General features: G+C 40.8%; 2 protein-coding genes and 1 pseudogene across 6 annotated transcripts in view; all 3 read left to right on the forward strand.

Moving 5' to 3' along the window:
* plch1 (phospholipase C, eta 1) overlaps positions 1-10,780 on the forward strand; it is an 81,425-nt gene extending 70,645 nt beyond the window's left edge. For 3 of the 5 annotated variants that reach the window (XM_028464622.1, XM_028464623.1, XM_028464620.1), the window contains 9 exons: positions 294-401; positions 1,833-1,957; positions 2,086-2,170; positions 7,104-7,250; positions 7,649-7,728; positions 7,881-7,940; positions 8,816-9,206; positions 10,401-10,560; positions 10,600-10,780. In XM_028464622.1, the coding sequence (XP_028320423.1) occupies positions 294-401; positions 1,833-1,957; positions 2,086-2,170; positions 7,104-7,250; positions 7,649-7,728; positions 7,881-7,940; positions 8,816-9,206; positions 10,401-10,560; positions 10,600-10,639 (1,196 nt within the window). In that variant the 3' untranslated portion in view covers positions 10,640-10,780. Of the gene's footprint in view, positions 1-293; positions 402-1,832; positions 1,958-2,085; positions 2,171-7,103; positions 7,251-7,648; positions 7,729-7,880; positions 7,941-8,815; positions 9,207-10,017; positions 10,042-10,400; positions 10,561-10,599 lie in introns of those variants that run through there. The other 2 variants (XM_028464624.1, XM_028464621.1) reach the window with 2 other exon arrangements.
* Positions 10,781-10,809: 29 nt separating this feature from the next.
* LOC114474604 (uncharacterized) lies at positions 10,810-14,419 on the forward strand (annotated as a pseudogene).
* Positions 14,420-16,824: 2,405 nt separating this feature from the next.
* LOC114474605 (extracellular calcium-sensing receptor-like) lies at positions 16,825-23,389 on the forward strand. The gene is made up of 11 exons (XM_028465023.1): positions 16,825-16,997; positions 18,588-18,787; positions 18,944-19,044; positions 19,853-20,032; positions 20,117-20,305; positions 20,400-20,858; positions 20,948-21,157; positions 21,736-21,859; positions 22,205-22,398; positions 22,481-22,762; positions 22,846-23,389. The coding sequence occupies exons 1-11, from the start codon at positions 16,825-16,827 to the stop codon at positions 23,266-23,268; spliced, it is 2,535 nt and encodes an 844-aa protein (XP_028320824.1). The 3' UTR covers positions 23,269-23,389.
* Positions 23,390-26,054: the final 2,665 nt, after the last annotated feature.

Below are 26,054 nucleotides of genomic sequence, written 5' to 3' on the forward strand. Positions count from 1 at the left end.
CCTTTTTTTGGCAAAGAAACACAAGAAAAACAGAAAGTATGACGTAAAAACACTTCCCACAATGCAATGCATGAAACTTTTCCGATAATGTCAATAAACGGGGTGTTTATAGTGGAGATGAAAACAAACTTTATAGCGGCAATTTCAACTTTTTACATTGTTTTTCAAGCAAATGATCTTTGACTTTGAATTATCTATAAACTTTATAAAAATATATATGAAAAGTGTTTCCTAGGTAATGTTTGGTAAAGTTAGCAGCCCTTATTTTTTAATAAATGAACTTCTACTTTTAGTCGCTCTCAACTATCAGACAGAAGGGAGGATGATGCAGCTCAACAGAGCCAAGTTCATGGTCAATGGAGGTATCGGCTACGTTCTCAAACCTCCACCAATGTGCAAAGGTACAGCCACGAAATGCATGCACAAAAATTGCTTATTTTCCCATTTAGGACAAAAGGTCCGGCATAGTTTTTGATACCAAAAAGACTCCTATAATCATGGTATAGACCCCAATGAACATACATGTTTTGGAACATTAAAGTCCATGTAAAGTAGAAATAAATGTGTTATGACTTTGTCAAACCACAGAAACATGTCATTGATCACTGAGCCAAATTTCAAAGATGAAAAAAATTGCTTAGTATATAAGATTAAGTCTCAAAATCATGGAAAAACAAGCACTTCTCTCTGCTCTGAAACTCTGGGGGCGTGTCAGTTAGAGGTGCTGGACCCACGCCCACGCACTGCCTCCGTGTACTGTAATGGAAGCTAGCGCTAGCAGCATCATCGGACGGACCCAGCCCTACCTGTTTGAGCCGTCAGAGCCAGAATCTGACTCTTACAGCCCTTTGTTGTCACTTTTATACTCGTTCAAACGTGTAATCATCATTTAGTGGCTGTTTGATTCTCACGGGTCAGGGTTTGGCCCAGTTAGACCCAGTTACACTCAATGACTCACAGGATGTTGTTCACGGAGTCGCCCTCCAGCAGAGCAATGCCCCTGCGGCCACGGCTCGTCGTTGCTCTCCTTGCCGCCGCTAGCCTCCTCTTCGCCGTTGTTGAACGATGAGTACATGCAGATCTCCCGCTAGCTCCGCGGGAACACGATCCACCTCTGGATGGGATCCGGGATCTGCTCGAAGCGCTCCTCCCTCTGCTGGAACGGCCACTACTCTGCAGCTCTCCGCACCGCGATGTCCAGCAGCGACCCGCCCATTAAATCCTGAACATCCTAGCTCCATAATTAAATTCTAAATGATTGAATGGCTTTTTACATGTTTTAAGGAATACATTTATGACCTATTTAATGTGTTTAGAAGAAAATGATTGAATTTGATTTACACAGGCTTTAAGGGAATAAAGTATCTGAAATTGGCATGTTGCCTGTGAGTCATGAGTTTTCAGGCCTTCACACAGGAAGCCATAGTTGTTGGAGTTGAACAATGCTAACCATTATTACATAGCAGTTCAATTCAACCCACAAAGAACAGGGCCTTGAGAGTGTGGACAGAACGACTGTCCTTTAAAAAAGCAAGGCTGAGCAGTCAAATTCAATTACATTCAATTTCAATTAAAGAGATATTTGATTCAATTTATTTCTATTTGTTACTATAAATATATGTCACAAACAACAATATGATCTCAAAAGTCATAACTTAAGTAATACAAAAACTACTCAGCTAAACTGGTGTAGGAATGTTGCCCTCTGCAATTTTCTGCTCTTTCAATCAACCTGCTGCTGTGTAGAAACAACAGTGACTGAGTGACTACATTTAAGGATGACCAATGGCATTAATCAAAGCTCTCGCTCTGCCATCTTTTATTTCCTTCAGGCTCCTTTAACCCATTTAGTGATGATCCACTCCCAGCCTACCCCAAGAAGCAGCTCATTCTCAAGATCATTAGTGGGCAGCAGTTGCCCAAACCCCCAGACTCCATGCTGGGGGACCGTGGGGAGGTAAAACACCAAAACAAAAGCTCAGACTTTGTGTCGATTCTCCATCTGTCTCACACATATACTGCTTACAAAATGTCCAAGCCATAAAAATAAATGTAATTCCTTTTTTTCTGCCTTCTCTCCATTAGATTATTGATCCATTTGTTGAAGTGGAGATCATTGGTTTGCCGGTGGACTGCTGCAAAGAACAAACACGAGTTGTGGATGACAATGGTTAGAGTCACACTATTCACAATGGATGTACTGTAAATGTCTTTGGGAATGTGTATCCTATATATGTGACCAATTATAACCATGTGTATACGTTAATGTGACGCTTGTGACAGACAAAAGGAAATTCAACTCGAGGCCTTCTCACCCTTTTGACCTTCTAAACAATTGCTCGCAGCTTTCTCAGAAGAGACAAAACAACAATGTCACAGTGTCACAGCAGCAGATTGGCTCAGATTTGAATGTGGAGCCACTTTTTTGTCTAGGCTGTGGGGATCAAAAGTCAGATTGATTAGACAGAGCCACAAAAGAAGCGCATAGATATGCTTGTGTCACCACAGACATGTCTCCACAAATGAAAATATTGGGTGAGGGGAACCTCCTTTGGCAGAGGTTAGAAAGCTCTTAGCGCTAAACAGTCATATAGGATGAGTGAATAGGCATTGAGCTCTGAGATATGCTATCAGTTGCTAATTTTATCACCATCATGATTGTGTACTTAGTGGAATTGTCCCAGATTTTATGAGCGCCAAATTGAGATCCACAAAACAACAGACAAAAAACAAGAAATATGCAAAATACAACAAACAACATTTGATGATATGTTTTTTGTTTTTTTTAATGTTTTTTTTAATTAAAGGTCCCCTTTAGCTCGTACCGTAGTAAACAGCTAGTCTTCCTGGGGTCCACAGAGACAACAGTAAAATGACAACATATGACTTGTCTGTATTTATTGAAAAAAATCAAATCAAATAGTTCATTAAAATGAAGTCTAAATTAATTAATTAATTTAGCCAAAGGCTACTTTCCATCTGCAGTCCCTGGGGGTATTTCATCAAACCCAGCTCAGGGTTAATTCCAGATTTAACCTGTGAGTCTGGCTCCGTTAATATGGGTTCTAACTGGAATGGCGGTTCCATCAACGAGAAAACACCTTAGTTACCATAGTAACACAGTTCATAGGTCAAACCTGCTACCGACCAGATTTGATCAGCAGGCTTGGCTTAAGCTGCAGACGCACTCATTTAGTGATGCTTTAAAACACACAATAAAGATATACAAAAGGAAAAAGACTTCTGTTATATTTAAAAAAAAAAAATAATTAAATCCCGCTTTAATATGGTATTTTAAAATGCAATTAAACAGAATATCATGGTAAATGGTTTAATATGATTTTAAATCCGTACAAATGACGATTATTGTCTTATTACATGTTTAATGTGTACCGTATTTATTATGCGATATCACAGTCTTCATATGTTTAAACCATCAGTAATAATATATAAGGATACGTGCATATCCATTGCCTCCGTTTACCGCACGGTATAAATGTGTCCATTCATTGATTAGAGATTAATAATGAGAAAGCTGTGGCTATACAGAGAGGGAGGGGCTTCAGGGACAGTCACAGGGCATAGCACTAAGGCTCCCAATGACAAAGATACACTGTCGCTTTTCGGGATGTGCGCGCAGTGAACGCAACTCCTGTGCACAGCTCACCTGCACCTGTAGCGTCTACAGTGCCAGTCTCCACAGGAGACTGGCACGCCAATCTGAGCTGGACTCCTTCCCCTTTCACGGTGTCCTTGTGGAGGCGGGTGAAGTAGAGACTCTGCTGATGGAAACTGCGGCTGCTCAGGGTTCCAGCTGGGGTTCCCAGCTCGACCTGGCGTCTCCCTCCCCGCTTCACGAGGATGTCCTTGTGATAGACTGTGGAGAGTTTGATGAAGACTCTTCTGACCCTCTCGGCTTGGGTGTGGACGAGGAGGACGGACCTTTCATCACCCCGGCTGGGGGCGGGCTTCATGCCGCCTCTGTAGCCTCCCAGGAGGAATTGGAGGGCTCCATGCCAGTCTCCTATCCTCCCAGCCTGGACACGGTGGAAGTGTGTAAATGCGCTGCGGCTCAGCTGGCCATTCCGTGGCCCACCGTAGTGACTGAAACCACCAGGTCCTGCTACGAATGGAAGAAGCTCCCTCTTTCGAAGGGCGCTGCAAGACAAATCCTTCCCGTCTTTCCTGAGCTGCTCGTGGAAGTAACTTGTCCCTCGAAGGACCGTCCGTTCACCGGGAAAACCCCCGTACAAGTGCCTCATCCCTTGACTGTGAGACGGTGGGGAGCCTCGGACTGCTTTGTATGCCACCGGTGGGGCCTCTCATTGCGGCTCCCTGCTCCCTCGACAGCCCGCTGTTTCCCCTCTGAGACCTGTGTTATCATCCAGAGCGGACCATCTCCAGTCGGACCTGTCCGCTAAGACGTTTGCGGCTGCTGCCCTCTCAGTCAGTCTCAGGACCCTGCGACGATAAAGGAAATATCCATGGTTGCCGACGTGTGTCTCCGCACCAAACACTGCTCTGTGCAGGCTATGGGAAAGGTGATGAGCAACATGGTTGTTCAGAACGAGCCGGTTGGCTCGACCTTGCTAAACTGTCTGACGCAGAAATGAGCGACATCCTGGATGCCCCCGTTGTTGCTCAGAGATTTTCGGCTCCACTTTGTCCTGAGAAAAAGTAAGACGATGAGGCTCACCGCCTCTGTCTCCCCAGGAAACCGCGCTCGCTCTCCACCGGCGCAAAAAAAGGCTTTTCCTCAGACTCCTCCGGAGGGTCCGCAGTTTAAGGTGGCGAGGCCTTCCGTTCCCCGGCCCAGCCTTGATGAGGCCCGCCTACCTGGCCCGGTATCCCTGCAGCTCCGGCGGCTGCTGCTGCTCCAACACAGCCTGCTCAGCACACGCAGACGAGGAGGAAGTAAAAGACTGCCTGACAGCTTTCTTCTCCTCTAACGAAAGAACATTCGAAACTAACATTCCCTCGTTTTCCAGCTTTGTACCACGTTCTTTCGTTCAGCCTCTCTTTGAACATGAAGGTGTTTGTGCGATTGCTCCGCTGAGGAAGCGTGACATTCACCTGGCTACGTACCTGGATGATTGGCTGCTTTTGGCATAATCAGAGGCGGAGACCAGGGCGCACACGGGCATTCTGCTGGATCACCTGTCAAATCTGGGATTTGTGGTAAATGCGGAGAAGAGCGTTTTGTCTCCTACACAGGAAATAATTTTCCTGGGTCTATCTCTGCACTCAGTGCCGTTCACCGCACGTCTTTTACCGAAGCGGGTGAATACGTTTGGGACGTCTCTCAAATTGTTTTGAACAGGCAAATCTGTTCACTTCAGATTGTGTCTTCGTTTATTCAGGTTGATGGCTCCTCATGATCCGCCTTGGTCGCCTTCACATGAGGAATTTCCAACTGTGGGTGGCCTCACATGGGTTCAATCCTGTGTGTCATGGCGCACAGAGGGTCTTGGTTACGCCAGAGTGCGGCGCAGCTCTGCTCTGATTCCCTCCACCCTGTCCAGGGTGAGGGAATGCGGACACACCCTGATCCTGGTGGTTCCACTGTGGCCATGCACTAGCTGGCGGAGGTTTACCAGTTGCTGTGTGCACGTCCCTGGCAACTTCCGCTGAGCAGGGACCTGCTATCACAGGGGAGGAGCACACTTTTCCACCCACGTCCAGACGTCTGGCACTGTGGGTTTGGCCCCTGAGTGGCTCAATCTGTCAGCTGTGGGATTATCACAGAGTGTGTTCTCCACCATACAGAGTGCTCGAGCCCCCTCCACTAGGTCTCTTTATGATTCTAGGTGGAGGCTGTTTTAGGGATGGTGCCTCCAGAGGAACCACATCCCTTTTCAGTGCCCGGTGGGAGTGATTTTGTTATTTCTGCAGGGCCTGATTGACAAAAACAAAAGCTTTTTCCACTGTGAAAGTTTAATTGGCAGGGATCACCGCCTGTCACGTTGGCTTTGGGGGTAAGTTAGCCAGTCAGCACCCGCTGATCTGCCAGTTTATGAAGGGAACACATAGGCTCCTCTCTGTGTCCAGACCACTGGTACCACCGTGGGATCTGGCGGTGGTTTTGGAGGAACTTAAACGTCCTCCTTTCGAACCACTGGAGGAGGCGGGCTTGAAGTTTGCCTTTCTTAAGGCTGTCTTGTTACTGGCTCTGGCTTCGGCCAAGAGGGTCAGTGACAGTTTTGGCGGTTTTACTGTCCTGATGTGATCAAACTTCTGCCCTGGGGCTGGTACCGCTCGATAAGCATGTCTGCACTACAGGAGTTTCCATATCCCATAGTGAGACATCTCACAAAATATTATGAAATAAAACTTTAGGTTATGTACAGTATAAAACCTCGGTTCTATGAGAAATGAGTGAGATGTCTCACCAGACTACCCTTCTTGCTCGAACGAGGAGAAGAGGTGCTTATTTTGAATGACCCACGTCTGTCCGTGTTCTCCATTGGCCAATCAGGATTGGCAGATTGAAATTAATGCCCCTGAGGAATGAATCTCCAAAAGTTACATCATCATTTTTCTCAGTATTGGGCCCTATTGGCTTCTCATTTATTGTAAAAGCTGCTCACTCTCTAATCATTAAATTTGTGATCGATCTCATGTGTCTTATGAGGACGTGCACTTAAGCTATACATTGTCAGCTGGCTCGGTTCAGCTGGGGAGCTTGAAGCTGAGAAGAGTTTGATGAAATGGTAAAAGCCAGCATGGTCACGGACGACTTAGCTGAACCAAGTTTGAACCATAAGCCTGGCTCTACACATTGATGAAATACCCCCCCCGGCAGGTCAGGAGAAAAAACAATTACAGTGACAACCATACAAATTAATAATACCAAAAATGTACAACACAATGGAAGAATTGGACAACTCCACACACACCAAGGACAGTAACAATGACCACTGAGAGGTCACACGAAAGCCTAAATTTAAAATGAGTGCTGGAATAATTGATTACTTGATTTACGTTCAAAGTAAGAACAATACATTTGTGGCTTGACATTGTTTTATTTACCATTTTATCTGTTGTATTGGGTCGGTTATGACGTTATTATTTACTAATCAAGTTTGTTTTATTATTTTCCTTAGGTTTTAATCCAGTGTGGGAGGAGACTCTGTCTTTTACACTTCACATGTCAGAGATTGCATTAGTGCGTTTCCTTGTCTGGGACCACGATCCAATTGGAAGAGACTTCATTGGTCAAAGAACCGTTGCCTTCAGCAGCCTAATGCCTGGTCAGTGCAGTGTTCTCAATTTTTAGTTGATAGGATGAACTTTTAATGTATGAATGACATGAAGGTGGGAATAGTTTTTATTCCTGTCAGTTCAAGTCTACTATAGTATAACTCAAACAGTTGGACTAAGTAGCTCTTACTTAAGCACCTGGTTCTTTTGGCTCCAGCAGTGTCATGGCTATGGGCATTTTCCACTGTGTTTGCTGGACCTTGATGTGATGGATTTGTTTAGTGTAAGACCTGTGGCTTGACAGGATATTTTTGTTATGTACATCCATTAGTGAACTCTCAATGCCCTCTCCCGAGGCTGCTGCTTCACAATCCCCTAGTTTGAAAACAGCCGTCATCTTTCCTTCACCATCGCTGGAGCTGACGTTTTATTTTTCTCTTCCTTTCAGGTTACAGGCATGTTTACTTGGAGGGGTTTACTGAAGCTTCCATATTTGTGCATGTGTCAGTGCATGATGTTTATGGAAAGGTAAGTGTGCAAGTATTTTTGTGTTCTTATAGCACAACCCATCCCCACCCCTTGCAATCGGCTTAATTTACGTGAACTGTAATTTAGACGAGGTTCACTCAGGACATCCAATCATTGAAGCTATGTTCCTATAATCCTTTGTCTTTCTATAGTGGAGCCCTCTAGTCCTGAACCCCAGCTTTACCATAATGCATTTTCTAGGATCTAACAAGGTATACAAACACTGATGTTCTCTGTGGTGCTGCATGAAAAAGCAATGCATGATGCAGACATTTTTTAAATGACCTGCTTGTGTGACAATAAAACCACCACCGAGTCTAGTGGTTTGCATTTGTTTTAAACAATGTTTTTTGTCCCCCAGGGGTGTCAAACTCATGTTAGCTCAGAGACCAAATACAGACCAGTTTGATCTCAAGTGGGCCACAAATTTTAGGTGGGAGTAATTTCAACACTAATGTGCCCTAGTTTCCCCTTCCAGGTATAAATTACATATAAAGTGTGAAAAAGAACGACAATATCCAAGGATTACGTGACCTTAAACTTCAATTAATTAACATTTCCTTGTCATTATGAACAATTGTTATTTAATTTAGTAGAACAATTAGAGGAAATTTTCAGGATTTTAAAAAGATTAAAAAATGACTGCTGTCGTGATATAAGCATGGGAAATTTGTAAATTTCTATCCATGTGTATTTTGACGGGCTGAGATATCTACAACTGAAATATTTTGTAATTTACACAATGACAAAAAAATTTTTACCTTTTCCTGCATGCCGAATTAGAGGCTCTAAAGGGACGGATTTAGCCCCCAGGATTTGAGTTTGACACATGTTCCCTACATCATATTTGTAAAAATTGTATAATTATAATGTCGTTTGCATTAAATGTTTCATTTACTAAAAAGCATGCAGTTGTCGTATTGCAGACTTCCACCTATCATGGCTCTTTTTGGTTGTTGTGAGATGAAAAGTAACAGAATTTAAACTGGATATGCTTCCCCTCCCCCCATTGATAATATTTATTAATTATAGACATTACTTCTTTACTGAATGTTCAGTCCTCCTTATTTGGTTTCTTCTGCTTTAGGGTAATCAACTTCGAGGTATCCGTGGATTATTTAATCGGTCTTCCAAATCTTCTATGGACACAAATTCTACCGGTCTTCGGAAACGCTCCATCAGTGACCACCTCCTGCGGCGCACAGCCAGCGCCCCAGCAAAGGGACGGAAGAAGACCAAGATTACACTGTCAGAGTCTGTGGCTTCATTATCGGACCAAAAGAGTAGCACGAGCACAGGGGCCGGAGGAGAGGGAACATCGGGGAAGGAAGGGGGTGTAGACAAGCGAGTACAGCCCAGACCCCCTCTCATCCACAGACCGCTTTCAATGCCTTTAGACAGGCTTCTGCAAGGACAGCTTTCCATCTGCTCTCCAGAGAAGGAGCAGCAGGACAAGGGTGCTGCTGACACTGTCATTGGTGGGTATTGCATTCTCTTTCCCAGAGTGGATTCACCTTTACCATATTTACTATAAAAAAAACTAAAACAAAACTTGAAATTAATTTGTAAATAGTTTTTTTATTGTATTCATAATGATAACAAGTATTTATGTTGTAAAATCTGATATAAATACAAGTCAAGTCTTAAGAGATGTCAGTTCATTTTGGTACCTCAATAAGGCCTAAAATCTGGGTTGAACAAAAAAAAACCCTCATTACATTTTTGTTCTTGAGGAAAATACAAAATAGGCAAAAATAACATCCATGTTCCAGTGGCACACTTTAAACCAGTGGTTCTCAAACCTATTCTGTTACATGCCTCCATACCACCAACATTTCCACAAAATGGGTCAAAACTTTATTGAAAAAAGTAAAGACTGTTGTGACTGTACTTCTTTAAGAGACATTAGATTAATAATAAAGCAAAAAAATAACTAAAAAAAATCCATTGCCATGATGTCACAGGGGTGACAACAGTTTGAGAATCACTGCCTTAAATTAAAACCTAGCTATGGCAGTTCTACTTTGTCTTTTGGCAATATTATTATGACTGTATTGTATAGATTCTTAGAAATAATGTTTTTGTTTTGCAAGGCAGCATTTTAATTTCAAGCTCATCGCACTTGAATAAAGAAGCTACTTTCTGATTTAATTTCTCCTATTTACTTCTGGCTGCTTCTTTTTGACGATCATGCACAGTAATCATTTGAACTGACATACTACATCTTATTTCCCTTATACCTTAACTTGCATTTTCTGTCCCATTTTCATCTGTTGTGCTTCGTTATAGTAGAGAACTAGGATATTCCTGCAGGTAATCGGAAATGCCTCTTGTCTGAAGGTTGTATCATACCAAACATACCAGTACTTCGTCCAACCCGGTGTATATTGTTTGAACGTGAAAAGTGACGTATATTGCTCCATTTGATCATCATCTTCCTTAACTGGTCTTTGGCAATTTTATTTCCATTTTAAACCTCCAAAACCCCATTTTCCAGCCTCCCATTCACAGTTGTTCTCAGTGATCCATTTATAGGTGTTTTGCTAATGCTTTGTTGTCATTGGGCTGGTGATTGTTGTTTTGTAACTGTTTGTTTGCATGGTTTAAAAATCAGATAATATCAATATAAGGTCCCCTTAATTGTGCATTTCTTTGATTATTTGTGTTCACAGGTGGTTTAACCTTCAACAAGCCAAGGTCTTCATCTGTGGACGTAATTGTTGACTCATCATTTTCTGTGGAATCAAAAACCCCTCTCTCTTCCAGGACTCATAGAAATAAAGAGTTTGAGTCTTCTTTTCTGGTTAGTGGTAGAGGAGAGAAGAAAGACAGGAAAGAAAAGAAAAAAGCAGAGAGTAGAGGCGAAAAGAGGAAGAGGACTATGTTAACTACAAGTCAGAATCCAACTTGATTATCTCCTCAGAAACAAAGAAATCCAGTTTCATCCCACCATTATTGAATAGATACGGGAGATCTGAAAAACCAGAAACATCATCAAACAGCACAATATTCACAGTTGGTCCATCGGTGTCTTCCTCATCCTCTGCGCTTTCCTCTGCAGTGCCTCTTTCTCCTGTCAGCATGAATGGTGATGTGAAGAGTCCCTGCTCTGCACATGACAGCACTATCTCAAGACTCATCGATGCTGTGTCCTTAGGCAATGACCAAGATACATGTGGCTCCATCTCTGTTCTAATTGGTCAGTTAGAAGACACTGTTGAGCAAAATAGTTCAACAGCATATTATCGTGATAGCCCCCAATACTGCCTCTCAAATTTCAGGCCAAGCACTCCAAAAGAGTTCAAGTCCCTTGAAAACAGCCGAGCATCTCCTCATAAAAAGCACCCACCAACTCCCCAAAGGATGGATCAAACAAGAGCTCCCGAAATCCATAAAAAGGTTCAATCTGCTTCATCTGCCCCAGCCCTAATGTCAAGCCCAGAAACAGCTGAAATTGAGGAGATCTACACCATCCTAGATGAAGAAGTTCTGCTACCTGTATCAGTCTACAACCTCAAGAAACAGACCGTCCACATTCAGGCAGACACTGTGCAGAGCACCCCGTCCAGCAGTTTGGGCTCCTCTCCTACAAAGGTAACTCAGGGTCTAAGGAAAGGACAGACCATTGCCTGGAACAGTGGAGACACACTGAACGGTTTGATCATTGACCCAGAGGGGATAGAAGAAAGGGTGTACGAGGAGGTGGGTGATTCTTCTACATCGATACGAACAGATTTGGATTCTTACAAGCTGAAAAGTTCCTCACCAAATGACTGCTTTCAATTCCCTCACAATTATTCTGAAAAGGTTTTCACTGAGGTGGAAATAAATGTTGATGAGGACCCATCTGAGAAAATGCTAACATTGCCAAGATGTGGACCCCGACAGGAGGAGCTTCAAAGTCCCACAAAACGCTTTGCTATTTACCAAAACCACAGTTGCATACCCACCTGTGCCTATCAGAAACCACCTACTTCATACTGTAATCCTCATCATCACTACACTAAACATTCCTCTCACGTAGCATTTTCACCACGCCAATCTCCAATCAATCAACCTTCCAAACACAGTCGGTATCCAGACAGTTTCCAGCCATCATTCCACCATCGACCTGCTGACTTAACGCCTTCAAACCCCAGCCCAATGCGTCAGAACAGCTACCCCTTACTCCAGTGCAATTCTGAAAGTCTTGGCAACAGCAGAAACGTCCGCTCTCCCTTCAATCAACAGCTAAACTATATTAGCTGTGAGTCCCCAAACCGGTCTCTCCAAGACAGAAAAGGAGTTAGAAGAGAGGAAGTGGAATTCTTCCAAAATGGTTTTACTTCTTCTGAAATCCTTTCAAGTCAATGTCATTTATCAAATAACCTCATCAAAGAAAGAGACCCTATGTCCCCGTCTTTTGACAGTGAAGCAGTTTACAGTCTCCCAGATGATAACTGTTGTATGCCCTTATCAGATCCCCTAGCTTCTTACAACACCCAGCCGCACAGCCAGGGTCAAATGCCTTTTAATGCTTCAAGACATCCCCGGGATCCAAGCGCTTCAAACGTCTTTACCACGCAACAGAATAAAGCTGAGACCAAAGTGGCTGTGCAGTCAAAGACAAGATCAGCTCATCTTCAGTCTCATACAACAGACTCCACAGCCCAAAGCCCATGCAAGTCAAAATCCTTGGGCGATCTGACGTCTGAAGACATATCATGCAACTTCCAGAGCAAGTATCACATTATTAGTCGGAGTTTTATCACTCCTCACATGAAAAAGCAAAAGATGTTGGGCCGAGTAGGTGAAGGTGCTTTCCAGTCACAGTCGAGCGATCCACTAACAGAACAACTACGTAGGTTGGTCAGTCTGGAAGGGAAGAAGTTGGGAAAGAAAGGCCCCCATCTCCCCAGCTCCATCAATATCCCATGTCACAACCACAAGCAACAGGTGTTTCCCCTGCTGGTTCCAGGGATCTAAATGATTCTCCCCCACTTCTAACCCGTCGCCTATCTTCTCGGAGCCAAAGCCGAGTGCGAAACATCAACAACAGAGCCCGGGAGAGACAGCAAGAAGCTTTAAAACCTCGAGCACCGGTGAGCATCAACAGCACAGCCAGCATTGGTTCAGTGGTATTGAGGAATAAACCGACCTCTCACATCCAACAGACGAACAGACACTCTACTGGTTCCTACATAGCTGGGTACTTTAGTGAACTGGAAGACAGGGGACTTCCTGAAGGAGCGTGCACATCACTACGTTATGGAAATATGGACAATTATGGAGACAAATACTACCCTGATGACGCACTCACTGCTGTAGGCGCTGCAGCGTCTGAGCCGGAGGTCTACTTTCTCCTTAGATTATGAATTGAGGGAAAATGAGGATTAGGAATTGATACTTAAAGAGATTAAATTACACTTAATGCCAGAAGTTCAATGAAAGAAATATTTGCCACAAATAGTTTTGAATAATGTTTGAAAGTTCCATCATAAGACCATTTCAAATGAATATTATTTAAGGCTTTTATTCTTGAAGAAAGGAATCTGGTTGTACAGTATATGTAAATCCACACATGTGGTCTTTGGTCAGACCTGACAGCATGAAGTTCCTGTTTAAAATGTCCACTATTCAACTGTGAATTGTCTATTTGCCTGTGTATTGTCTCTATCCTGCTTGATATGTAATGTACATGGGAACATTAAGTCCCTTCTAATGGCTTCCTTGACTGATTGTACAGATCTGTGCTACCTTTGTTCTTGTATTGTATTGTCCAAACTACAAACTCTTTCTATGAAGCAAAAAAAAGTAACAAACAGATTGGGAATGTCATTTTTTTGGGCCATAGTATTTCTTTATTTGCGTTTGAGTGTAAATATCCCTCCCGTCTAAATGTGTTTTATTTGACTACCAGTTCTGACTGTATGTTTATGTTTGTGCATGTTACATGTGAACTTGTCAAGCATGACTATGCACTGGTTTATACAATAGATGTTGCATATCCCGACCACGTTTGCACAAAACCAATAGTTGTATATCATACAACAGAAGATATTGGCCTGTTTATATTGTGTGCAATACATTACATTAACTTGTGTGTTTGGAAGTTTTGCTCTCTGAAGATTTACTGAAAAACCTGAAAAAGTGACTGAGTGTTTTTATTTTTATAATTCATTTGATACAGACTACTGATTATAATCAGTTGTTTCTGTTTCTTTTTTGTACTGTATAATGTAACCAAACTGTGTGACAACAACAATGAGCCTAGGCTATAAGGAGGTCAGCACGACGGGGCTGCTGGTTGTTTTTACTAAAAATGGTTTCAGTGTTAGTCCCAAACATCCTTTTTTTTCTTTGAATTGTTGCTCACTGAAGAAAAAAAAAACAAAACAAAAAAACAATTGAGCTTTTTCCTATCGATGCAATAAAATACTGAGGTGGTTAAATTCAACAAATGGCAATTGCTTTTTTTTTTAATTGCAAACATAACAAACAGTTGATAGAGCTCAACCCTAATCAATTTTAAATTATAAGCAGTTTAACCTTTTCCAAAATGTATCTTAATCACAATTGGATTTAATTGCCCGTGGAAGGATTGTGTAATTGAGCTGAATAATAGCACACCTGTTGCACAGAGCATGCAGGTCCCTGAACAGGTTGCGGATTAGATTGCCTCACCTTGCCACATTCGCGGCCTGTCACTATACAACTGACCCTAAAAAATGTAAAGGATGCTATTCAGTGCTTAAAACTAACTGGTAATTGAAAATGGTTAAGATACAAGTTTGTTGAAGATATTCAACAGAATGCTGTTTAATTATAGAAAATATAGAAAAATAGTTACTTTTTAAATATCAAAATATAGCTACTTAAAGCTGCTTATCAAATAACGGTGTAAAGTATGCCCTATAGATCAATACATTGAAGATTACTTGCTAAAAAAAAGATGTAGAAGGTGTAAATTGTTATGGTAAAGTTTATGATCTTATTGACATTTTCATGCAAGTTTCATGCATTACATTGTGGAATGTGGAGTCAATTGACTTACTTCATTATTATCATGATTTCTTGTGTTTCTTCGCCAGACCAGGGGGACTGTGATTCACTTTGATTTATGGATCTGTGAGATCTACTCTGTCTTTATCTGATAAGAAATTATGGTCTCCAGCGGCTTTAATTTTTAACATGTCAAAATAAAGTTACTTGCAATTCTTATCTGAAAAAAAGTTATGTGGTTGAATGATACTGTTTTATTTTAGCCATTTAGATTCAGATCCAATTAGAATGCTTTCCTTTAATTAAAAAAAACAATAATACAGCAGGTAACTGGGACACAAAGAACACAAGTAATATCTCAGCTTTAATAACATTCCTTCCTTTTGACACTCTGTCATAGCTAATTATAAAAACATGACAATATCTAACTATAATAAATGATTCCTCATTCGTCTTTGTGCAGAACATGTCACTAAGTGAGCATTGATTTATGACACAGGTAAAGTGATGTATATCTCTTTATTACAGCCCCTGTCATAATTGACAGTAATTGAACATTTTACTCTCAAAGTTTTCAATCTCCTAAAATTGTAATTCCTATTGATTGTTGCATACTGGGATACCTGGGTAAACACTACATCTATATATCCTATAGAAAGCTGGTAAACAAGTGAAATTGTGATGAAAGGATCAATGATTTCAGGGATTTGACACAAAATGTGAAAGGTAGCACAACAAACCGGCAGAGGTCGAATGAAGGACATGTTTTCATGGGTCAGGACCGGCAAAAACAACGTCAAAACAAGCTGGTTTGCCCTCAGGGTTACCTGTTTTTCTGTCTTGAATTGGGTGTAATTGCTTGTAAAATTAACAATAATAGAGATGAGTAATTGTGCACCTGTTCTTCTCTGCATGGTGTCCTTTAAGTCACCTACCCTCACAAGGAAATGTCAAATAATTACCTTTATGATATGATTTTTTGTAGAGAAAGTGACAACAGTCAGTAGGACTCTTTTAAAAACTCCAACCTCCACCGTTGATTACATTTTAATATTACAAGCAGAAATAAAGCACATATTTATTAAATTCATTTAATGTTATATGTATTTAATATATCGGGTAGATAATGTAACCAATGCCCAGACACACAAAGGCCACAGTAACAGTTTAAAGAAAATATTATTACAAAAGTGATTTACATTTGTATAACAGGCTTTATATGTCATGTTAAGTCATCTTCTTTTTTCTCCTAAAAGTTCAGTTAGGTTTGTTTGTGTAGTGTGGGAGATTTTCAGCCTCGTTACCCATAAAGCATAGAAATTTACTTGCATCCCACTATTGGAGCTTTATTGCTCTAATACAGACAAGTGTTTATTTTGTCACTTTGTTGAAGGCACTGAAACATGACTGATAGCACATTAGATTGTCTAGTAGTTATTACTGTCATGAGGATTAGAGTAAGACAGAGATCCATTTAATCTAAACTATCCCATTCTCTGAATGTATCTTTATTACATGAGTGTTTTATAAAGGAAGGAAATTTGTTCTTTTTCAAATTGTTCTATACTTTTCTCATAAAAATGTTATTTGTTATGATACAGGAACTTATTTTGAATAAACAGATTGATAGTGATTCGTGAAATATATTAAAAGAATCTGTGATGTTCTGAGTGATGAAGATCCTATTATTTACTCATTGTGTTTTGTACCAACCTCCTTGGCTGTTTTCTCAGGTCACGTCATCATGTTTTTCACATTCCCAGCTCATATAAATGCTTCTAACAGCGCCTGTGCAGTCCAGTGCAGACAGAGGTATGTTTGGCTATAGCTGCACACCTAATAATTTTGTAACATCATTATTTGCTACACGAGTTGCTTCATTTACTGAGTTTTTCCACCTGTGTTTACAGAACAGTCTTATTTTTCCTTACAGGTTTTTGACAAATGATGTATGTATGTTCTATGTGTACATTGTTATCTTGGTGTTTTATTTCTCTTCATCAAGTGTCTACAGGAGTATTTTCCATGTCTTTGCTCTCATGGCTCTTGGCTCTCTGGTCCCTTTGTGCTCCATCCCTGCTCCTCCTGGGGCTTATGGGCAAACTGGGATGCAGGATGGGACTTCCAGGTGCTCACACCCTGACTTGTACACAATGGTCCACACCAGGTGACAAAGGTTTGTTCCAGGATGGAGACATCATCATCGGTGGGCTCTTTTCTCTTCGTTTTATTCCTCCTGCTCTGAACCAGGACTTTAATGAGCAGCCGTCTTACAAAGCCTGTACTGGGTAAATGTGATTTTTGGCTACTTATGATGACTTTACATTTTTCTAGATGATAACCCTAATCCTAAACCTAACCCTAATGGGGTGTCAAATGTAAAAACTTGGTCACTGTTTCCTAGCCGACATATTTTGAACATATAGCTCACTTTCCTCATATTTAGCTCATTTTCCTTTCATTTGAGACAAATTCATGTAAAACAACATGTTCTATATCATTGTTAAAACTGTGTAAACATGAAAAATTATGTACAAATGTTTACAAAGAATATATACAAAGTGGGCAGGTCAACACCTGCTTTACACTTGGCGACCTATTTAACATTTAGATTCAGGTTTAATATTTATATTTAACAATTGTATTAAACATTTATATCTAAGATTTAGATTTAACATTTAGATTTTGATTTTACATTTGCATTTACTTTTATTTGGGGGCCTTAGGTTTGCATCACTGCTTTTTGCAGATGATGTGGTCCTGTTGGCTCCATCATGCCGTGACCTTCAACTCTCACTCGATCGGTTCGCAGCTGCTGAGTGTGAAGCGGTCAGGATGAGAATCAGCACCTCCAAATCTCCAAGTCCATGGTTCTCGACCGGAAAAAGTTCACGAGTGAGGGAAGGATTGACAGGCGGATTGGTGCCGAGTCTGCAGTGATGCGGAGTCTGCACCGATCCATCGTGGTACAGAGGGAACTGAGTCAAAAGGCGAAGCTCTTGATTTACAGGTTGATTTACATTCCTACCCTCACCTATGATCTACGTTCTTACCCTCACCAATGGTCATGCACTTTGGGTCATGACCAAAAGAACAAGATGGCGGGTCCAAGCGGCCGAAACGAGTTTCCTCCATCGGGTGGCTTGGCTCTCCCTTAGAGATAGGGTGAGAAGCTCAGTCATCCGGGAGGGGCTCAGAGTAGAGCCGCTGCTCCTCCGAGTTGAGAAGAGCCAGATGAGATGGCTCGGGCACTTAATTAGGATGCCCCCTGGACGCCTTCCCAGGAAGGCGTTCAGGCCACGTCCCTCCAGAAGGAGACCTCGAGTAAGACCCAGGACACGCTGGAGAGACTTGGTCTCTTGGCTGGCCTGGGAACACTTCGTGATGCCGCGGAAGAGCTGGATGAAGTGGCCGGGGTGGGGAAAGTCTGGGCCTCCCTGCTATGAATGCTGCCCCCGTGATCCAGCAACGGATAAGTGGAAGAAAATAGATGGATGAATGGATGGATTTACTTTTAACATTTTACTTTTAACATTACATTTACATTTAGATGAACATTAACCTTTAGATGAACATTATTTTGATTTATTTTTCATTTGTACGCATGTTTAACAGTGATATAGAACATGCTGTTTTACATGTATTTCTGTTTTAAACAAAAAAATAAATAAATAAATTAGCTAAATGTTCAAAATATGTCTGCTATGAAGAAGTGAGTTTTTACAATGGGCACCCCATAAATAGTAACCCTGAAAATGACACTGATGCTGAAGTTACGTAACTACAGGACCATTTTTTGTATTGCATTGTTTATCCTTCCCAATGTATCATTTTAATTGTTATGTCTTTTTTTAATTTGTTTTCTCCTTTGGGCTCAGGATGGAAAATCTTCCATTGCAGTACATCTATGCTATGGTGTTTGCTATAGAGGAAATCAATCAGAGTGAAAGCTTGCTTCCAGGTGTGAAGCTGGGTTACTACATCCGTGATAGCTGTGCTCTCCCCCCATGGGCCATTCAGGCAGCCCTGGCCCTGGTTGGTGGAGACAGAAGCAGCTGCAGCACATCAGCACCACCTGGTGGACATGAGGAGAATGATGGAGCAAGGAATGGTGATACATTTTCAGTTGTGTATTTTATATACAAAAAGCAAGCTTTAGCAGTGTGCCTGGTGACACATAAGTGATTTTATAGATATATTTTTTAATTTTTTTGCAATGATTTAATTGTTTTAGTGTCAGCAGGGAGTCGACCTGTTCCTCTGATCATTGGCGGTGCCTCCTCCATTACCGCTCAGATACTGTCAAGAACCCTGGCACCGCTCTCTGTACCTTTAGTGAGTATTGTTTAACTTTAATGGATGCTTTAATCTTCACTAATTTGATAAAAAAAAAAAAAAAAAAAAACACACACACAAACTGTGAAAGGGCCAAAGTGTTTTATTCAAAAATGGAGTGCACTTTTGTTCCTTTTCCTAATTTATTCGACAACTTCACATTTAAGTGAAAGCGTTGGAATTATTTAGAGAACCTTAGAACATACTTTATATGAATAAATACATTTTTAGTTCTGCATTAAATTAAAATGTGTATATTGTTGGCCATATGTTGGCAACTGGTGGCCTCTGCACTAAGTTGGTGTGCCCCCTAATGAAAATGCACAAAATGACTTGTAAAAAACATGCAAAATTTCAGAAAACCACACTAGACAACAATAATAAACAAAACAACAAGAACAATCTACAATGGCTCAACACACACACACACACACACACACAACACACAAAAGTATGCAAAATGACTGCAAAATCACAAACTTACAACAAATATGCACAAAGGTGACTCCAAAACCACAAAATGACAACAATAATTCACAAAATGACTCTCAACACACAAAACAAAAACTAACAAAATGACAAGAAAAAAAGGCAAAATAAATTAAATGACAAAAACCAACCTAAACAACAACAAAAACACACAAAATGAGAGAAAAAAAATCCAAAACGACCACAAAATATATAAATTTTCCAACCCGCTTGCTTCTTTTTAGGGTCGCAGGGAATAAAATGTATATATCTATATATATATATAAAAAAATATATATATATATATTTTTTTAAATGTTTAAATTTATTTGCCCCTTAGATAAGCTACACAGCTAGCTGCCCCTGTTTAAGTGACAGGCGGCAATTTCCGAACTTCTTCCGCACCATGGCCAGTGATGTTTATCAAGCCCGAGCGATTGCCCAGCTTGCAATCCGCTTCAAATGGACCTGGATTGGAGCTGTCATTGCAAACAATAACTATGGGTTCATGGCAGTAAAGGTTGGTCTTTATTTACTTGTAGATGTGGCTACTTTCCAGTGTATTAATATGAATGCTGACTTTTCTTCCCATTGTTTGTGTCAGGTGTTTCAGGAGGAGATTCGAGGGGCAGACGTGTGCCTTGCTTTTGTAGAAACTCTTGAAAGACAAAATATTGTTAATGATGCCAGACGAGCAGCACTAACTATTAAAGCTTCAAAAGCCAAAGTGATTTTGGTGTTCACCTGGTATACAGATGTGAGGGAACTGTTTCAGCAACTGGACGAGTTAAACGTGAGACCAAGAAGTAACTTTTTGACTTAAATTTCCCGCCTAATTTGTAATAAATGTAAAATATGTTTGTTGTGAATGTGCTTGCCATCTGTAGGTAACAGACAGACAGTTTCTGGCCAGTGAGGCTTGGAGCACAAGTGGAAATCTTCTTCAACTTCCTGTCACTTTCAAAGTGGCTCATGGAGTTCTTGGTGTTGCTATTCGAAGCTCACCTATCGCTGGATTTGAGAGTTTTCTAAAGAATTTGAACCCATCGCGTCGACCCCACGACGACTTCTTGAGAGAGTTTTGGGAAAAGGAGTTTGGTTGTACTTTGTCCTCCAATGCTTTGCTACATAAAGCTGCTCTTCCTCCCTGTAATGGGTCAGAGACTCTGGAAGAGGTGCAAAATCTTTTCACTGACACCTCCCAGCTACGAGTGACATACAATGTCTACCTCGCAGTGTTTGCAGCAGCCCACTCCCTCCATAGTCTCCTCTCCTGCCCAAACACACACAGCTATCCTGGTGACACATCAAACTGCTCCTCGCCAGAAAACATCAAATCCTACCAGGTTTTCTGTAATCTTTATCTCAAACAAATATGCTTACAATGTTACCTAATGGACAACAGCACTGATTACAACTTCAATGTGTTTTCTAGCTGCTGCAGCAATTAAGCAAAGTGAACTTTACAACACCACAAAGGGAACCATTTTACTTCCAAGGGGCCGACGTTCCTGCAAAGTATGATCTTGTTAACTGGCAGAAAACTGCAGAGGGAACATTGAAAATGGTGTTGATTGGTCGCGTGGATGGATTTGACCTTCACCTAAATGAGTCAGCCATTCAGTGGAGCTCAGGCTCATCAAAGGTAATTAGAAAGAATTCATCCATCCATCCATCCATCCATCCATCCATCCATCCATCCCATGTATCCTAGAGAAAAAGTGCACAATAGAACATTTTACAGATCCATCACTGAGACACATAAAGTCAATCACTTGTGCACAAATACTCTACATTTAGTTATAGTTTATTAGTTTATTTAGCAGGGACCATGAACGCAAAACATTAAACAGAGTAAAAATGCTATGTCCCAGATTAGAGCATTCCCGCTAATTTCTATCTGCAGTCCCCATAGCAGACAATGGAGTAATATAGGCTATATCTTTACATTGGATTGTACTTTGGACTGTGAGAAGGATGAGAAAAATGTGTATTCTCCACCAATAAAATCCCTGGAAGAGTACAAAACAACTTAGTTAAAAAGGCTGCACTCTTTGGGACTCTGAGTTTTTGCTAATGCTCATAAGCACATTAGATAAGTGAGCAGCTCAGAGACAGTGAGAGCACCTTCATTTTCATCCTACGTTGTGAGTCATCATGAGACCATATAAAATAAAATATGATAGCCAAGTATGTTTTGATCACACATATTCAATCCTTCAGGTTCCCATCTCTGTGTGCAGTACCAGCTGTCCTCCAGGTACCAGGAAAGCTAGCAGGAAAGGAGAGCCTGTCTGTTGCTTTGACTGTATCCCATGTGCTGATGGGGAGGTCAGCAACACAACTGGTAAGGAAATCATAGTTAATATAATAACCCCACAATTGCCCCATGCAGTGTTTTCCTAACGAAAGTATGAGAACATAACCAAAGTCATTTTTGAAGCCTACCTCACTCAAGCTGCATAGAGTTAAACATCTTTCAAACAAAAAAGCTTTGGGATTCAGTTTAACAACGTAGTGATACCCATGATATGGGCTGCAGGTAGATTTTTGACCTATCTAATGTAACATATTTAACAAGAAAGTCTGCTGTGATAGGTTGCAAATTTTAACTGATTCTGAATTTTATTTTTTTTCAGGTGTAATAATATTACCATATTAAACACACTTTAATTGTGTCTTCGCCTTGCAGGTTCACTCCAATGTGAGCAATGTCAGCCTGAGTTTTGGTCCGATGAAGAACACATTGTCTGTGTCCCTCGCCAGCTGGACTATCTATCCTTCAATGAAACCCTTGGCATAACTCTCACTGCAGTAGCTGTTTCTGGTATCACATTGACAGCAGCTGTGTTTGTGGTGTTCCTTCGCTACCGTCAAACACCTATGGTAAGATCTCCTGGAGTTTAACATTTTTTTATGTCTTGGTTTTGTCGTTTCCTAATTCCAGTCTGCACTTCTCTTGGTCAAGGTGCGAGCCAACAACTCAGAGCTGAGTTTTCTGCTCCTTCTCTCACTCAAACTCTGCTTCCTGTGCTCATTGGTGTTCATCGGGCGTCCTGCGGTCTGGTCCTGTCGGTTTCAGCAGGCTGCGTTTGGCATCAGCTTCGTACTTTGTGTTTCCTGTCTGCAAGTGAAGACCATTGTGGTTCTGGCTGCTTTCCGCTCAGCTCGGCCTGGTGCAGGAACCTTGATGAAGTGGTTTGGTCCTCGCCAACAAAGAGGAAGTGTGTGCTTCTTCACTTGTGTACAGGTCAGACAGAACTTGTTGTCAAATATCATGAAAAAAAATATCTAAGTTATTTACACAGCATTTTCCACGTTTTGTTCTTGAAGGTGATCATTTGTATCATCTGGCTATCGCTCAGCCCCCCAGTTCCTGAACCTGACCTGGATGTCCCGGGGTTAAAGGTCACCCTTAAATGTGCTATGGCCTCAGTGGCAGGCTTTGCGATGGTTCTGGGCTACATTGGTCTGCTGGGCTGCACCAGTCTTCTCTTGGCCTTTCTTGCTCGTAAACTCCCGGACAACTTCAACGAAGCCAAACTGATCACATTCAGCATGCTGATATTTTGTGCCGTCTGGGTGGCTTTTGTCCCTGCTTATGTCAGCTCACCGGGAAAATATTCCAATGCTGTAGAGATTTTTGCCATCCTAGCTTCAAGTTATGGTTTACTGGTGTGTATCTTTGCACCAAAGTGCTTCATTATTCTTTTAAGGCCTGAGAAAAACACAAAGAAGAACCTGATGGCCAGGTAGGAGAAATAACTATTATATACTGTATGTAGGTAACAATTGGTCTTTCAAACATGTAATATTAATTACAAAGCAAGACTTTCTGTAATTAATGTGCAATATTTGTATTTTAAACTAGTTTCCCCCCCCCTCTTGCATTCACCTGTGGGTCAAAAGTGACGCTCCCTGGTTTGACTGTTATTGTAATAAAAGCACTGATTTTCTAATCAATAACCTCTGATTAAATGTAATAATAATAATAAATATAGCCACAAGCGGTGATAAACGGCCCTCGCCGTGCCGCCATTGTTGCGCCACTTTGCCACGCCTCGTTTGCCGTGACAGCTTTTTCTGCGCTGCCTTTGCCGCGCGGCCATTGCCACGCTGCCTTCGCCAAATTGCACCGCCTTCGCCAATCTGCGCCGCCTTTGCCGTGCCGCCTTTGCTGCACAGCCTTCGCTGAGCCGCCTTTGATGCGCTGCCTCAAGTTCATACAAAGACATAATATAACAGTGAATTTTATACTATCAATGCATTATTATTGATTTCTTTAGACAGAAATGTACTATTGAGATATCGACTTAAACATTAATGATTTTTTTTGTTGCACTAACACATCCAAGAACATTGCTACGTTTGCCCCATATTAAATTATCTTCCCTCTGTAGGGGGTGCTAATGCGCCAATGTCCGTTTTGACACATTGAGCAAGTTTAGGGCTGAGAGTTTAACAACTGAGTCACATTTGACGCAAATCTGACTTTGTGTGTGCAAACGCCCTGCAAACACTGTAAAAGTGATCAAAAATCCATGGCTAACATTTGATGTCCCACTTCTGGAGATGATCTCCAGTAACTTTGAGCCCTGTCTGTGAAACGCCCCAGAAAAAGTGTGCTAAAATAGGACATTTGTCTCATATTAAATTCTCTTCACTCTTTAGGGGGTGCTTAATAATATTATTAACTTGTCTTGTCATGGTCTACTTCTGTGTCAATTTTCATGATTCTACAATTAATTATTTTTTTGGCAATTCCTGTCTCGTTATGCATTTTTGGCGTACTTGGGGTGCTGGCTCATCAGATTTTGCACTTTTTAAATCGGAAATAGCCAGAAACTAGAGAAGCGTGTGATTAAATTTTGTTTGAATTTTTGAATTCCCTCGTAATGGGCCACTATGAGAGGAAGAGGCCCTTCGCCAGCTCGTGGCACTTGGGCCTAATGATAATAATAATGTTGAAACTTTAAAATTTGGATATTTCTTAAGTTAGCAAAGCAAATCTACCTTTCATTATTAAACAGTGGTTATTTGTCTTTTTTTAATGCAAATAACTTGCATATCATGATGTTTTAAAACTTGTTCATTTTTTTTTAAGTTAAAGAGATCGAATGAAACTGATTGAATGAACTTATGCCAGATTTTGATGTTCGAATATGATATTTCGTTGAATGTTTTGTCTCAAAAAAATGAAGGTAATCTGGAAAAGGAGAGAAAAAAATGTGGTGAACTAGAAAACAACTTATTTTAAAAATTTAGTTTGTAAATATTATCTTCTACCTACTCACACTTTTTGCACATTTACCATGCTTACATCAGATGTTTGTCTGCTCTCTTGGTCTCTTGTGATCTTATTTTGTGTCTTTTGTGAGTTTTTTTTTTCTTGTTTAAAGCTAAATCATGTTTCAGAAAATAGGTCCCCCCTCCCACCTTTTTAATCCACTCTATTGACTAAGCATTGATTGCTTGTGTGTTTTACTCAGAAGTGGCAGAGAAGCCACATTTCCTCAATCAATTCCCAGGGACATTGTCCATCCAATGCTGGATCATTGCCTGTCTTGCTATTTGTCAAAAATGGAATTTGATTGGGGAAAACATTGGAAACCATAATAATAGCCTGCAATATTCACATGAAATAGTGACTAGATTTTTCTATCTAAGTCTCATTGTAATCATGTCCATTTACATGTTATAAAACCAGCTTCTGAACTCTTGGAGGTGTTTCTAACAGCAGAACTACAAGATAAATCAGAAGAGGAATAGTTTTTCCACAAATATAAATCTGTATATTATTTTTTTTTTCCAACAAATTAATATTTTTCTTGCTTTATGTACTTGCACTATTGGTTTTACTGAATAATCAATTTCCATGGTTTTAAAATGGGATGCATAATGTATTCCCATTATACTGACAGACATTTAAACGTTTTTCATATTAAATAATTAAATCTTATAATAACCACTTAACCAATGTCAGGGTAAACTTTCTATCTAATGATAAACAAGAATAGACTTATGTTACTATCATACGTTTTTTAGTTGGTAGAGAAGAGAGCCAAATGGGACTGTAGAATAAGTTTTTAAAGTTTCAGTGGTGAAGAACTATGCTAAAATATATCTCTACTATTTCTACATATTGGTGTGATAACTGAAAAGCCAATTTCAGTTCTATAAGTTCAATAAACTCACCACTAGATGGTGGCAGCATACTTGGTGAAGTCGTTTTTAAAGCACAATCAAAATGACACCAACAAGAGTTTTATCGCCCTGCAGTCATGGAGTATTATGGTGTACAGCTGCTATCCTTAAATAAGGCACAGTGTTGTATTTGTGTCGTCTGTAAAAAGTGTATAAAAAGTGTCTCAAAAAGATCTGGCAACAAAACTAATGATAATAAGAATACATTTTCATATTAAATCCATTCATTTACACTAACCTCAACTGCTACCACCCCCACGTTTCTGGCAAGTTTGGGTAACTTTGCAACACTTAACTTCCTTCCTTCCTTCATACCTGAACATGACCCTAATCTCAAA

This window comes from Gouania willdenowi, chromosome 13, assembly GCF_900634775.1.
Source record: "Gouania willdenowi chromosome 13, fGouWil2.1, whole genome shotgun sequence".
NCBI classification, from domain to species: Eukaryota; Metazoa; Chordata; class Actinopteri; order Blenniiformes; family Gobiesocidae; genus Gouania; species Gouania willdenowi.